This window comes from Glandiceps talaboti, chromosome 16 (assembly GCF_964340395.1).
Source record: "Glandiceps talaboti chromosome 16, keGlaTala1.1, whole genome shotgun sequence".
Lineage (NCBI taxonomy): Eukaryota > Metazoa > Hemichordata > Enteropneusta > Spengelidae > Glandiceps > Glandiceps talaboti.
This window is the reverse complement of record NC_135564.1, coordinates 20,060,607-20,077,052: the sequence shown is the minus strand read 5'-3', so window position 1 is coordinate 20,077,052 and position 16,446 is coordinate 20,060,607. Positions and strand designations below refer to the sequence as shown.

The 16,446-nt window shown below is 34.5% G+C and overlaps 1 protein-coding gene across 1 annotated transcript in view; it reads left to right on the top strand.

Annotated features, from left to right (window-relative positions):
• The window catches only part of LOC144447300 (alpha-1,3-mannosyl-glycoprotein 2-beta-N-acetylglucosaminyltransferase-like), a 53,409-nt gene that overhangs the window by 23,331 nt on the left and 13,632 nt on the right, over nt 1–16,446 (top strand). Inside the window, exons 3-4 of the mRNA XM_078137231.1 lie at nt 13,962–14,076; nt 16,313–16,446. The exon at nt 16,313–16,446 is cut by the window's right edge and continues 53 nt beyond it. Coding sequence (XP_077993357.1) covers nt 13,962–14,076; nt 16,313–16,446 — 249 coding nt within the window. The remainder of the gene's footprint in view (nt 1–13,961; nt 14,077–16,312) is intronic.

Below are 16,446 nucleotides of genomic sequence, written 5' to 3'. Positions count from 1 at the left end.
AAATAATCAAATGTAAACCAAGATGATATTTATACATTTTGTATCTTAAACACTCAGTAAGACCTAAAAAAGAAATTGTTTGGTTCTGGTTACCCAACCCCCACCTTGTTTTTCACTGGAAACCCTAAACATTTGTTTGCATATTCAAGAAAAAAAAAATAAAATAGGGAAAGGGTGAAGTCTCACGAGAAATAGTGGATGTGAAAACTTACATCAACTTAAAAAAAGACGATATAAAATTGTTCTTCCAATCTGTAATAGCTGTATATCTGATAAGAAGAAACCAATAAAAGAGAGACCATATGGAAAACAACGGAAACGACGAAAAATCATAACTACCTGAACTAGACACTCACACATGAAAGTTTAGAAATAAAATGTTTGTCAAAATTTACCTACCCCCTGTTCTAAAATTGAGCGTAATTGGAACCACACACTTTTTTTTTAATTAGGCCTAGACTACATTGTACAGTACAAACTTTCCGTGCATGTTACAGAAACCATCACAACATAATTGAAACCTGTTACATAATAAAAGTCACAACCTATAATATGTCCAAAATGGCAATTGGTGTAACATCTACCCAATCATTTTTATTTTGCTTCATAAATAGAATTATGAAAGTTGGTACTAACACTATGTGGGACACTAAATGATGTCAGTTTTACATGATTTGTTCCTCTCTGTTATAGGGTTACTAAGCCCATTGTAAGCAAAAGCTTTGCAGTAGTGCTGTAATGTTAGCCTGGAATCCAGTTGTGTGGGTATTTTGTTCCTACTTTTCCCTGACCACACCTGGCATTTTGCTATATTCAAACCTGAAATTAGATTATAATTTTCCTCAGCTATGTTGGATATAGTAATCGTATTTTATACATTGTACTGTTAAACCTTCCAAGTTGGTATTAATTAATTACATGGTGACACTTTATTGAAGGTCATCTCACAGTGAGAAGAATTCAAACCCAATAAGAATTTACACCTGTTTTCAGGCCAAAGCCTCAATACAGCAGTATGCCTTTAGCAAAATTCCAGACTTGGTAGGTGAACAGTGAGAACAAAATCCCACATGACTGGATTTCAGGCTACAGTTTAATGTATGCCAGCATCATATAAAACTTTATATTTTAATGTGAAACCACCAAGAGACCTTTAGGGCAGAGGTTAGCATTCATCACTGACAAGGAAAGGCCAAATATTTGCCATATAACATAGAACTATGCATTTTGATGAACGTTACATTTCTCTCATGAAATACCTTTTGGCAGTTTGTTTATATTACTGAAAGGGAAAGTGGAAGAAATTAACGAATATGAATGAATGGACATTTTGATTTCAATCTAACACATCACGTTTTCAATGCAAAATATGTTTATTAGTGTTACATCTATTCTGTTTATTAGTGTTACATCTATTCTGTTTTTATAGATTATAGAAGTAAAACACATCGAAAGTCAAGTTTAGTTGAACTGACATTATTGCTTAAAGATTTTAACTTTCTGGAATGATTGATTAGTTATATGGGGAAATAAAAACTTGGCAAAACACATGTACAATGTATAAGAAATGCCACATAATATACTGTTATGAAATTTACAATATACATGTATCTGACCTAACCTTGCTGCATAGTTGGTATTGCATATATTAAATTTTCTATTTTTCAAAAACAGAAATGTTGTTATATTCAACTTTGAAAAGCAAAGAATTAATAAAATGATTTAACTAGTAAAATAAATAAATTTGAAAATACAGTTTTAGTAAGAATAAATAATTCATAAAATATATAATTTAGTAAAAATAAAGAATTGCACAGTAGATGTTAAAACTATTATGATGTGTGTTAGCTTCACACACGTGGCATTCCTGTGAATGTGACATGATTCTGGTGAAGAGTCATGTGACCAACCCAGAACATGATACTTGTGATCAAGTCCACAGGTGGGATGGGGGTGCGCATGGTGGCTGGGTGGGTGGTGGTGGGGCAATTCTCAACAACAGAAAAGAGTTCCATTGTGCATATTTTATGATATGTGGAGATCTCGACTTTGTTACATACAATATCGATATGTAGAGTGTGTATTTGTGGCTTATTGACAACATCTCTGTCTTTATTTTCAGTTGACGTATACACTCTTGTATTTGCTTTAGTGATCCATAAAATACCTGTTACTCTACAATATGGTTACGACTTGTGAGCTGATGAATGACACTCTTTAACAACAGTCAATGGAGCTATGAAATACATGTACCTATTAACTTGTCAAAATATTCCATTCATAAATATACATATAACAGTGATGACAGCAATTACGTTGTAATTGATAATGTATTTTTTATACAGGGCTTTTTTGCTCACTTGGAATAGTTTTGAAAAAGCTGTATAATTATTACCATAGGTAGCACATAGGTACAATTCTATTCTAATTGTACAACCACAGTCTTTCTCTCACTAATACAGAAACTGTGATACAACCTAGCTACATGTACATGTATTGTGTTTCCGTAACTACCAGAGGAATGTCTAATCTGCTAATATGGATGCTATCTATGGCTTTGAAGATCTCTCTTGAAAAGGGATTTGAAGTCATAGATAGCCTCTAGACTAGTAATCTGCAGGGTTACATAATATACAGTATCATTACCATTTACACCTCCACTCACTAGTTTAGTTCCTATACAGTATTGTTACCATTTACACCTCCACTCACTAGTCTAGTTCCTATATAGTATCGTTACCATTTATACCGCCACTCACTAGTCTAGTTCCTATACAGTATCGTTACCATTTACACCTCCACTCACTAGTCTAGTTCCTATACAGTATCATTACCATTTACACCTCCACTCACAGTCTAGTTCCTATACAGTATCGTTACCATGTACACCTCCACTCACTAGTCTAGTTCCTATACAGTATCGTTACCATGTACACCTCCACTCACTAGTCTAGTTCCTTTACAGTATCATTACCATTTACACCTCCACTCACTAGTCTAGTTCCTATACAGTATCGTTACCATTTACACCTCCACTCACTAGTCTAGTTCCTATACAGTATCATTACCATTTACGCCTCCACTCACAGTCTAGTTCCTATACAGTATCATTACCATTTACACCTCCACTCACAGTCTAGTTCCTATACAGTATCGTTACCATTTACACCTCCATTCACTAGTCTAGTTCCTATACAGTATCATTACCATTTACACCTCCACTCACTAGTCTAGTTCCTATACAGTATCATTACCATTTACACCTCCACTCACTAGTCTAGTTCCTATACAGTATCATTACCATTTACACCTCCACTCACTAGTCTAGTTCCTATACAGTATCATTACCATTTACACCTCCACTCACAGTCTAGTTCCTATACAGTATCATTACCATTTACACCTCCACTCACTAGTCTAGTTCCTATACAGTATCATTACCATTTACACCTCCACTCACAGTCTAGTTCCTATACAGTATCATTACCATTTACACCTCCACTCACTAGTCTAGTTCCTATGCAGTATCGTTACCATTTACACCTCCACTCACAGTCTAGTTCCTATACAGTATCATTACCATGTACACCTCCACTCACTAGTCTAGTTCCTGTACAGTATCATTACCATTTACACCTCCACTCACTAGTCTAGTTCCTATACAGTATCGTTACCATGTACACCTCCACTCACTAGTCTAGTTCCTATACAGTATCATTACCATTTACACCTCCACTCACTAGTCTAGTTCCTGTACAGTATCATTACCATTTACACCTCCACTCACAGTCTAGTCCCTATACAGTATCATTACCATTTACACCTCCACTCACGAGTCTAGTTCCTATACAGTATCATTACCATTTACACCTCCACTCACTAGTCTAGTTCCTATACAGTATCGTTACCATTTACACCTCCACTCACTAGTCTAGTTCCTATACAGTATCATTACCATTTACACCTCCACTCACTAGTCTAGTTCCTATACAGTATCGTTACCATTTACACCTCCACTCACTAGTCTAGTAGTAGTTCCTATACAGTATCGTTACCATTTACACCACCACTCACATAGTCTAGTTCCTATACAGTATCATTACCATTTACACCTCCACTCACTAGTCTAGTTCCTATACAGTATTGATACCATTTACACCTCCACTCACAGTCTAGTTCCGTTACAGTATCGTTACCATTTACACCTCCACTCACTAGTCTAGTTCCTATACAGTATCATTACCATTTACACCTCCACTCACTAGTCTAGTTCCTATACAGTATCATTACCATTTATACCTCCACTCACTAGTCTAGTTCCTGTACAGTATCATTACCATTTACACCTCCACTCACTAGTCTAGTTCCTGTACAGTATCATTACCATTTACACTTCCACTCACAGTCTAGTTCCTATACAGTATCGTTACCATTTACACCTCCACTCACAGTCTAGTTCCTATACAGTATCGTTACCATTTACACCACCACTCACATAGTCTAGTTCCTATACAGTATCATTACCATTTACACCTCCACTCACTAGTCTAGTTCCTATACAGTATTGATACCATTTACACCTCCACTCACAGTCTAGTTCCTTTACAGTATCGTTACCATTTACACCTCCACTCACTAGTCTAGTTCCTATACAGTATCATTACCATTTACACCTCCACTCACTAGTCTAGTTCCTATACAGTATCGTTACCATTTACACCTCCACTCACTAGTCTAGTAGTAGTTCCTATACAGTATCGTTACCATTTACACCTCCACTCACTAGTCTAGTTCCTATATAGTATCGTTACCATGTACACCACCACTCTTAGTATATAATCAAAGTCGCTACTCTAGAAGTCCTGAGATGCATGAGATGCAATTTAAAATTCATCCACAGCCACCCACACAGTCATTAACATCATGTCTTTGTTAATCGATCACGAAATGGTTTAGTTAAAAACCAAGTTGGCATCCAGACTAAGAGTACATAGGATTAAACCCTTCACATATCAACCTGTGTCCTACCAGGTCCCCTATTTATACAGCTGAGTTGGGGCAAAGTTATGGTTCAAATCTTGCCCAAGGACTTTAGTCACTCAGAAATATGGCAGTGGTGAGACTCAAATCTCTCTAACCATTCAACCATGATGACTATGATATATTGTATTTAATATAGCTGCTGGCTTTTAGTGTTGCCATGGAAACAGTAGGAGTGTGTTTTGTCTATTGTTCTTATTTTAAAACAGAGAAATGAAAGGGTACAAACCACTATAATAGAATGATAAAATTAGCATATATTTTAATACAAAAGTCAGCAGTCAGGAGAACTATGGAGCGAAATTTGCTGGTATATGACACATTATATAGAACATACAACATGTATTGGTGTAGTAAACCTAAAGATATAACACATGAAATGTGATCTTTTTGAAAATTTCACAACAATTGTAGATAGAAGTCTGTTACAGTGTTATAGTGACTAAATACTCAAAATGGATATATGTATAAAGCTAGTGTTTTATTATTTCATGTTCTATTTCATGTTCTATTTCATAGTCATCACCCTTATTTTATCAGTAGGTACATGATGTATGTTGTTTTTTAATAGCCCACCTACCTACCTACCCTTACCATTGCTGACCTAATGATGTCTGTGACCAGGGTCAGAGGTTTTACTGTAGTGTTATGATCACAATATGAGATTTCTTTAAAAATTTGCATTACATATCACCTAGAAGACCTGGGGCACATTCAGTAGCCAAAACGTTTTGTCATTGTTTGGCCAAGGCACCCTGGCCCTGTTTCGAACCGTATAATGCATGTTGTGTGTGAAAAACAAAAGATGGCGGCACATTCAAACAGAAGATTGTCGCATTTTTTGTCAGCGCTCAACACTGAAAAGACGATGCGCAGAGTTAAATCACACCTTTGCAGTACTGTCAGGATGCTAGAATGCCTACAAAAGGCCTGTTATTTATACATACACTATTTTTACACTAATGAAGTGATCTTTGACCTGTGACCTGACCCCAAGTTTATCTTGCATCGCTCAATGTACGTCAAATCGACCATACCATTATGCCGATGGGTATTCGTATTTTTAAATACCGTTGCCAATTGCAAATGACCAATTCCATGAACTTTTTTGCAGTGCTGAATCAAAACTAATGTGCACTAAGTAATCCTACACAAAAACTCAAGTTCGCCGATGAAGTGAGAATTCGTGGCCACCATCTTGGCTTTTTGCGAGTCACCTCACTCTTCCGCCTTCCTTCCTCCCAGGTCGCCCGCAAAAAACTATGACAATTTGTCGTTCGGGAACAAAACGTTTTGAAACGTCCGCAGGTGTTTTGTCTACTGAACGTGCCCTTGGTACTGTTCAACTAATCCCTGTAAGGGACCATCGCACAATGTCGCACAAGCTCAATGAACGAACTTCATTCATTTAGGACAAACCCCCTTCCCCTTCCCCTAAACCAACATTCACAAGTGTGATATCGACATGTTTATATATGAGGTAAACCATAATGAAAATTGAATTTGTAGCAGTCACACCACTATGATTGATGCAATGTGAGAGATGGTAGAAACATTAAAATACCAGAAACTCAGCAATGTATATTGTATGTCATATTAGCAGTACATTTTTATCAACATCTCAGTAGTAAGAACCTGTTATCATTAAAGGCCAGAAAGTTTTTGAAATTTGATTAGAAGTACGAAAGTGAAGTTCAGCAATTGCATTCATACCATATATACCCTTCCCCTACTAAATGAACAAAGTTCACTTTGATTGAGCTTGTGTGACATTATACAATCATCCCTAATATTGTGATACAAAATGTAGTGTCTGTATTAAAGTTGAAACACCTTCCAGCATCTTTGAAAGTGTCCATTCTTTAATTTCTATAAAAATGTTATTATTCATCAATGGTACAAAAACAGTTTGAATTTCTGCCTTTCAAATATTACACCTCAGTTGGGCTTTCTCAATGATATGATTGAGTCAAATTTAACAGTCAAAAACAACATAGTCAACATGAAAACAGCACAGAGCAAAAGCACTTGAATTACTGGTAGAAGTTGAATTTAAAACTTAAAATTTTTGAGTACAAGATCTGACAATGAAAAATTCCAAACTGATGAAAGTAATATTAGTGATACTAAATACATGTAATCTCTCAAATTCAGACCATGGGATTGAAAAGTTAACCAGATTTAAACTGAATGCCTCCCGTAAGGGAATCACTAATTATGCAAATAACTCATTAAACTAAAAAAACTATGGTAACAGGCTTTGTTTTTTGGACAAGCGTGCTTTCTTAGGTTAATGTATGTAAGAGTGCATGATACTGCTTAATTACTGAATATCGTTCCTTATTCAAAATACTCATTAAAGGAAAAGTTGTAGCAACAAACTTCATAGGACAGGTGCGTATTATTATGGTTGATGTACGTATCATATTATACAAAATTTGAAGCTTGCATTTTTAAGATACAACCTAGTTACCTAAAATCATTAATTATGCAAATTTTTCATTAAAACTAAGCTATATAAAAGATTTTATAGGACATATCCGCTTTGTTATGGTTAACGTATGTACTAAATTGTATTGAAATTGAAGTATGCAGTCTTAAGATATAGCCTAATTATCGAAAATCATTAATTATGCAAATTATTCGTTAATACTGTCTAAGGTACATCAACTAACTTTATAGGACATACACAATTTGTTATGGTTAATGTATGTACTGAATTGTATTGAAATTGAAGTATGCAGTCTTAAGATATAGCCTAATTACCAAGAATCATTAACTAAACAGATTATTCATTAACACTGAAAGGTACACCAACAAGCTTTACAGGACATGTGTGATTGTTATGGTTAACGTGTGTACTGAATTATATTGGAATTGAAGTATGTATTCTTAAGATATAGCCTAATTACCGAAAACCATTAATTATGCAAATTATTCATTAACACTGTATGGTGCATCAACAAACTTGATAGGACATAGGCGTTTTCTTATGGTTAACGTATGTACTAAATTATGTTGAATTTGAAGTATGTATTCTTAAGATATAGCCTAATTACCAAAAATAATTAACTATGCAAATTATTCATTAAAATCTGTAAGATACATCAACGAATTTTATAGGACAAATGTATGTTATGTTTAACGAATATACTAAATTATATTGAAATTGAAGTATGCAGTCTTAAGATATTGCGTAATTAGGTGATTTCTTTAATATGCAAATTTCTCTAATTAAATATTAACAGATCTGGCTCAAAACCTAATCAGGTCTAGCTATTACCCTAAAGATTATATATCCCAAATTTCATTACAATTGAGCCTGCCGATTTTTAGAAAATGATGACACAGACACACAGAGACAGACAGACAGACACACAGACACATATTCCCCTTTTAATACCTCCCGTACCCTTACGGGAGGTAAAAATGGCATTTCAAGGGAAGTTCATCTTTCAAATTCTGACCATAGCTTTCTTCTAACTAGGATCTTGCTAGGGTAGAAATGCTAACCAACTCTATATCATGGAGTTGGAGTTAAAATGTTGTACATCAAGATACCTAGTATGGTTATCTTTGATTGAATTGAATGTGACCATAAGTCTTGATCAATTCTCCATTGTTCTAAACCACAGCCTAGTTTACACATACAACACCATCCAAGATGTCAAGAGGTCTTGATATTTCACAGTGTGCACAAGAAATATCAGCTCTGGTTTACAAGAATGCTATAGTCTGACCTCTCATACTGTATTCTGCATGATACCATACATTGTCCAAAATTGTTATATTGCATTAGGATGAATAGTTACTATACCACATAACTAGTTGGGAATCAGTACAGGAGTAGTACCATGTACTTTCATTCAGTGAATTATTATTTACGTTTATTTCAGACAAAAAAATCCATAAACAGAATTAAATGAAAGTAGGGAAAAGAATAATATACAAATGTATAGAATAAAGGAAGATAAAAAAGTTACTCCACAGATACAAACTATATGGTAATTCACAGAAAACAGAAAACAAGTGTCCTTTAACAGGAAAAGATACAAACTTAAAGTCATGGATAATCAAAGTCCATCTGGCATAAAAGTATGGGTCTTTGCCTCAATATTTAGATTATCTTTCAGATCTGAGGTGATTAAATGGCCTAGATATTTTTGTTTACTAACATGGCTAAGTTTTGTTCACTTGGTTGACTGGCCTTGCATTTGCTTGAATTAACATACACAGTTTTTTTCTCATTGAAAGAATATTGTAATTTGTACACATATTGCCATATTGGCCATAAGTATCAACTAGCATTTGTTGACCATAGGCATCTGTTGACCATATTATCAGCATAAATCAAGTGATTTACTTTGTAGCCACCAATAAGGCAACCAAAAGAGAGAGCTGAAAGATTGTTACTTAGTTTGTCCATATACACTGTGAATACATGTACCATGTAATTTTGTGTTATTTACTCAGTAGGGCTTCTTATTGTAAAATAGAATGTTTATCATCACTGTATACTACTTTTCATATACCTACTCAGTTGAATAATACAGCAGATAGCAATGCAATTATTTACAATACATACATTTATACTATTTCCTTTAAGTGGTCCTAATGGTAAGAATTCCTGTTATTTAAATGTGATTCAGGGTAAAATTTTCCACCTTTCAGTTACTATTTTTATAGTTCATGCTAAGAATAAGAATCTCATCATGGTGATGGAAACAATATATCTGTCCCTATCATGTAATTTTCCAATTTATCTATCCATAGTTCAATATGGACATACAGCAAAGTTGTGATATAAATTAGTTGTTTCAATTTCAGATAAATAGGTATTTTAATATATATTATATGTACCAACCAACCACTGATTACTTGCATGCAATAGTATTGGTATTTGTATTGCAGAGCAATGCTGAAAGTAGTATTGTATGCTGTATCAAAATGAGCACGCGAGTGTTCCATATGTATGAAATCACATTAAACACATGGTTATATTTGTTGTTTTAGATGAAAATATGCGATGAAATATGTAATATAATACAACACCTTATGGTACATGAATGCAATAACGTTCTACCAGTGATTACCTTTCCTTGTGAAAGTATGGCCACATAGAAGACTGCAAACATGTGGGCAAATACCCAGAGTATGCCACACTGATATTTGGATTCTGCTTTAGTACTCTAGACCTAAAACATACATGATGTACAACACTCAGTCGTACATGATGTACAACACTGATAGCTCTGATAAAATCAATCACATGGTACTTGCATACAGCCATACTGATTGATTTGGATAAATTGTTATTCACTAACTTTGCATGTCACACTACAATAATATAACGTACAGTGAATTTCAAAATACCAATCACCATGCAGCTTTTCTGTTTGATACAACCATGCAGAAAACCAACCAGAAACTGCGTATGCCACACTTCAATAGCAAGATTGCATTTTTTGCTACATTTAGTCTAAATGAAATAAACCATTTAAATATATTGCAACTCCATGCAGACATTCAGGCACCAATGTTTTTCTTAGTATCAAACACCTGAAGGGCAAGTAAAATGTCCTTTGCAGTGTTCATTTGATGTCTGCATGGTGGCATGTGTAGTTCATTTCACTTTATATAGACAAAATGTAGCAAGAAACTGTACTCATTTAATCTTGTAGTGTAGCATGTCCAATTTTCTTATGGGTGTCTGCATGGTTGTATCAAACAGAAAAGCTGCACAGTATTGTGAAATTTGCTGCACAGTATTAATTATTACATTGTTTGGAAAGTACATGTACAGAATGTATATGTTTCTTAAAATAAAAACTGTTAACAGTAGTTGTTGTAACTCATTAAAGGCCAATGTTTCAATCCCAGGTTCTCACAATAGTGTTATAGTCAGAAGGATTTGATAGGACTACATTGTACTCTTGTTCAGGGCCAACTTTTTCGGTAGCTCTCTACTAAATCACTAGACAACTGTTTTTCACACCTAAATTTTAATCCTAAGCCCAACTTGGCCTTTTGCCATGTTTCACTATTCCCATTGCAAGTAGAAGACATCACATACATTGTGTGTCAGGCTAGTATTGTAGACTTTGTATGACAAATCATGCTTGATAGTCAGTTTGGGTGTGGAAACCAATATCTGTGTTAAAGGGTGTTCAGGGTCAATACTTGTACATTGTACAAGTCAGGGACACCATCGTACCATTTAACCAATTTAAATGAAAGTTCTTCTAGTTTATAGTCTCATCCAGAAACGGTTGTTGTGTAATTGTGAGTCCCAGTTGTGTTGTTGGCTGTCACAGGTACACATTCCAGTACTACACTTGACAAGCAGTAAATGATTTGTTATGACCTCTTTGACACAAATACATACATGCACTCTTTGTCAAGAGTTAAAGGTGTTTTTTACAAGGGTTCACATTGTAAAAGTGATATTCATTTCTCAACAAGAGATGTGTATGTCAATAACATTTTTGAATTAAAGTTTCAAATGTAAATATGTAAAGGTCCTTCAAATGTCTGCTTTCCAGTATTATATCAAACATCTGCATTTAGCAATTCAGTCTCTCTCTTAACATACTCTTAACACATACAATGCTGTGCGGAAATTGAATTTTTTTTTAATAGTGTAATGTAATATTCACAATGATATTTCCTGATGTCTATTTCTGTCAACTTCATTCCGTTTGTAGATACTACTCTGACAATTGAGGTCTCGGTTTACTAAGATAGACACAAGCTAAAACTATTCCATTGGTAGATACTACTCTGGCAATTGAGGTCTTGGTTTACTAAGATAGACACAAGCTAAAACTATTCCATTTGTAGATACTACTCTGGCAATTGAGGTCTTGGTTTACTAAGATAGACACAAGCTAAAACTATTCCATTTGTAGATACTACTCTGGCAATTGAGGTCTCGGTTTACTAAGTTAGACACAAGCTAAAACTATTCCATTTGTAGATACTACTCTGGCAATCGAGGTCTCGGTTTACTAAGATAAACACAAGCTAAAACTATTCCATTGGTAGATACTACTCTGGCAGTCTAGGTTTTGGTTTATTAAGATAAACACAATCTAAAACTATTCCATTGGTAGATACTACTCTGGCAATCGAGGTCTCGGTTTACTAAGATAAACACAAGCTAAAACTATTCCATTGGTAGATACTACTCTGGCAGTCTAGGTTTTGGTTTATTAAGATAAACACAATCTAAAACTATTCCATTGGTAGATACTACTCTGGCAATTGAGGTCTTGGTTTACTAGGATAAACACAATCTAAAACTATTCCATTGGTAGATACTACTCTGTCAATCGAGGTCTCGGTTTACTAAGATAGACTTATGTTAAAACTATTGTTGCAATGTGTTGATATAAACTAAATTATGGATAGGTGTGATTTTTGATGATTTATAAGTTCCATAATCTTGTAGTACAGTTTTTGGGACTGCTAATGTTTACACTATCTTGATCACAGGGTGATTAGATTCACACAACAGAGGACACTACTACTATCACCCACTTGTGTAATCGACCACTTCAGACAACAATATTTATAGTTTGTGTTGATCTTAAGTATTAAAGCTGAGGCCTCAAATGACAAGAGTAGTATACATACATGTACATTTGTAGCTCATCACATTGGATAATGACAATAAACACTTAAGGGGGGGGGGGACTAAATAGTTAGTCCCTTTTCTTAAACTTTGGGTTCAGGGGAGTCATTTCATGATTTTATTGCCAAGATCGTCTTCCAAAGGAATTAGAGCTGAACAGAATTAATCTATCATTCTGGGGAATTATCACATCTTAAGAAACAATGGATTGAAATTGTTACTCTCATTCTTGGTTCATTGGAGGTCCTTACGCAGGACACACTCCTAGGAATGTATCGACATGACTGTGCAATAGCAGAAACCCCCCCCCCCCCCCCCAAAAAAAAAAAAAAAAAAAAAAAAAAAAAAACCCAACAATTTCTACAGTGATAATTCCCCAGAATGATAGATTAATTCTGTTCAGCTCTAATTCCTTTGGAAGACATTTTTCTAAATTCTACTAAAAGCATAAAAGTGACTGGAACTTGTTACATAATGAATAATTTGGTGACTGTCTATATAGATAAAAATTAGTATTATGATTCAATATTTGTAAAAAGTATCCACACTATATTTATTTTTAGGTTGTCAATGAATGGATTTCATTGCATTCTAGTTAGTGTTTTGGCATTTCATTTGTATGCATTTGAGACAAGCACACATCTTGACTGTAAATCTACATTACTGTACAAAATATGAAAATTATGTTGCTTAGGAATAAAGTGGATGAAAAAATAAATAGTTATTTCCTGTATGTGGGATGTATGATACTCTAATTATACATGTATTAATTATGCCTAAAAAAACCACATTTATTGGAATCATGGATAATGGATATTGGATTTTTACTGTGATCTATTTAAATGTGGGATTATTACAGTAAATTGTGCATGTAGACAGTGTAATGAAAATCATAAATTATTAAAATAAAACAAACATACATACATACATACATACATACATACATACATACGGCAGACATATGATACATACATACATACATACATACATACATACATACATACATGCGTATGTACGTATACGTACATACAAACAAATACACACACACACACACACACACACACACACACACACATGTGCACACACAGAGATGTACACACACTAAAGCATTCTGTGTAAGTTTATATTTAATATTCAAATCTTGGTCATGTCAGCTCTTTTGTGATATTTAATAGCTTTGTTGTGAAAAACATAACACTGTGACATATTTATACTTGTAGATACTGTCCACAAGCAAATAATATATAATTACATTGGCTAAATTAAACTTTTCTATATTCATTTTCAGATGCTGCTGAGGTTGAATGATCAGTTGACAAAATTACAACAACAAGTCCATGTACAAATCCAAGAAAATGACGAGCTCCTTGAAGACATCAAAAGACAAAAAGAATTATTTCTTAGTAAGTTCAATCAATGGCTGTGATGTTGTATGATAGATCCCATGACCTTGCCATGGGGTATGAATCATACTGAGTTGCCCTAGCACTCAGTAAGGGTAGTGAAATAAATCCCATATAACTGTGTTTTCTCTCTTTCTCTGAGTTATCATAAATGAATCACACAAATGTAACTTGCATGTGTTAGGGTGTTTTCATTAGCACCTGGGTCCAGTAAATCTTTTAGTTCACCAGTGAAATTACCAGAGTGTAAAAGCTGTGTTATCCTGGGAGTGTCATGATGGGTGAATGGTTAGCGTGACCGGCTTGGAATCTACAGGTTGCAGGTTCGAGCCCCGTCGCTGCCTGCTGTTTGTTTCTGAGTGGCTAAAGTCCTTGGGCAAGATTTGAACCACGACTGTGCCTCAGTCAACCCAGCTGTATAACTGGGGACCTGGTAGGATGTAGGTTGCAATGTCAAGGCTTTAATCCTATGCGCTTAAAATGGCTGCAATGGATTGTATGCTCCCCGGGGAGTTGAGGAAGACTAAAGGGCCGTTGTGCTGTTCTGATCCGAGCCAGGGGTAATAATTGTAAAGCGCTTTGAGCACGGTGTGGGAAAGCGCTATATAAGAAACCAACATTATTAACATTATTATTATCCTACTAACCTTTTACCTCAAAGCTTGGACTTGTTTCTTTGAACTGCAGTACTCTGCTGTGTATTTAGTATTTGGTAATAAGTCGATAATGGACAAACAAACAAACAAACAAATGAATGAATGGAACAAACAAACTACAATACATTAATGTACATGTATACATATATCTTTGCAGTGACCAGGGTGTCCTCTAAATCAATTTGATGCACTGCTGCCACACACCAATTTCTTGTATTAACACACAAAATTCAATGTCTTCCCATCCCTTACTACATGATGTACACAAGAAAACTTACTTTTTATCATTTTTACATACATTACAAACATGTCCTTCATTAGAGGACAGACTCTCACATTGGATACAGTAGGAATTGCAGTACTTCATGTACAGTGTTAGAATAATAGTTCAAAACAAATGACAGTAATAGTTCAAAAACTGTCACATGAAATAAATACAGCTGATGACACTCCTGTGTGTCATTTCAGAAGCTTCAAAGATTGGAAACCATACATGTTAAACAATTGAAAACAATTTTAAATACAGTTTATTATACAACCCTTTATAAAAGAACTGATTGAGTGCTCCTGCCCAGCAAATCTATCAACAAATACAAAACAAATACAAACTATTTGCCATCTGGATTTTTCATTGTTCCTTTGTCAGTCTCTAAATCAAAATACATTTTGCATATTTTGTGAACCTTGCCTATACCAATCTTTGCAAAATAACAGATGGAACGGTCCTGTCCAGCACATTTAAAAACAGTTCAGAATATCTGCCATCTGAATATTTCATTGTCCACTATGTACAGCATTAGTTTCTAATTCAAAATATATGTAAAATATGTTTTTATGATCATTTTACACTCCAAGCTGTTTCTGTTTTTAGTGTATTTTTAAGTACTTTCTGTATTGAGGATGAATTTTCATTTGAATTTCTTTTAAATTTGTATTTCAATAGCTATCTTGATTTTATAAGATATTGCTTCTTTCAAAAAAAGTTATGATCTCTGGTTATGCTATCTATAATTGCAAGGGAAAGAATTTATAGCACTTGTAATGTATTTCATTTTCCCTAGGACATTGCTGTTTTGCTAATGTTTATCTTTTAATTAAAAACAGCAGTAGATTATGAACTGTGTTTTAACTGTAACATACATCATTAATGATGTTGTAGTAACAGGCAACTCACACAGCGACACCAGGGAAGGTACCTCTAATGAGCAGTCTTAAAGTATAAATTGGGAGTTATCTGTTTGTGAACCTGAAATTTAATCCCCTCACATTAGGTGACTCACAGGGTAATCCATGATACAGTGTAGTAAGTATCACATACATGCCCAACTGTATGTTTATACATACACTCTGAAGGCATGTAATATACAAAATGTTTTGAGAAATTTAGCAAAGAATGAAGAAGAATTAGAGATTTAAGAATTTAACACAAATGAGAGATAGTGTTCCATCAGGTGCACGGGTTGCTAAATGCTAGTGGTGTGTCTACATCAAATCTGTTATTGTTCCCAACACCACATGTGATCACTATTGGTAAGGCCACCACATCAAAGTAACTGCCATTTCTTTTTTTCATTTTGCAGAACAACAAAAAGATATTGTAAATTTGATCCCACCGGGATTTAAACTTCAGCATAATGTAGAAAATAGTGTATCAACAAGAAATGAGGAGAAACCCAAAGTTCATCCATATCATAATTTTGTAATACCTGTATTG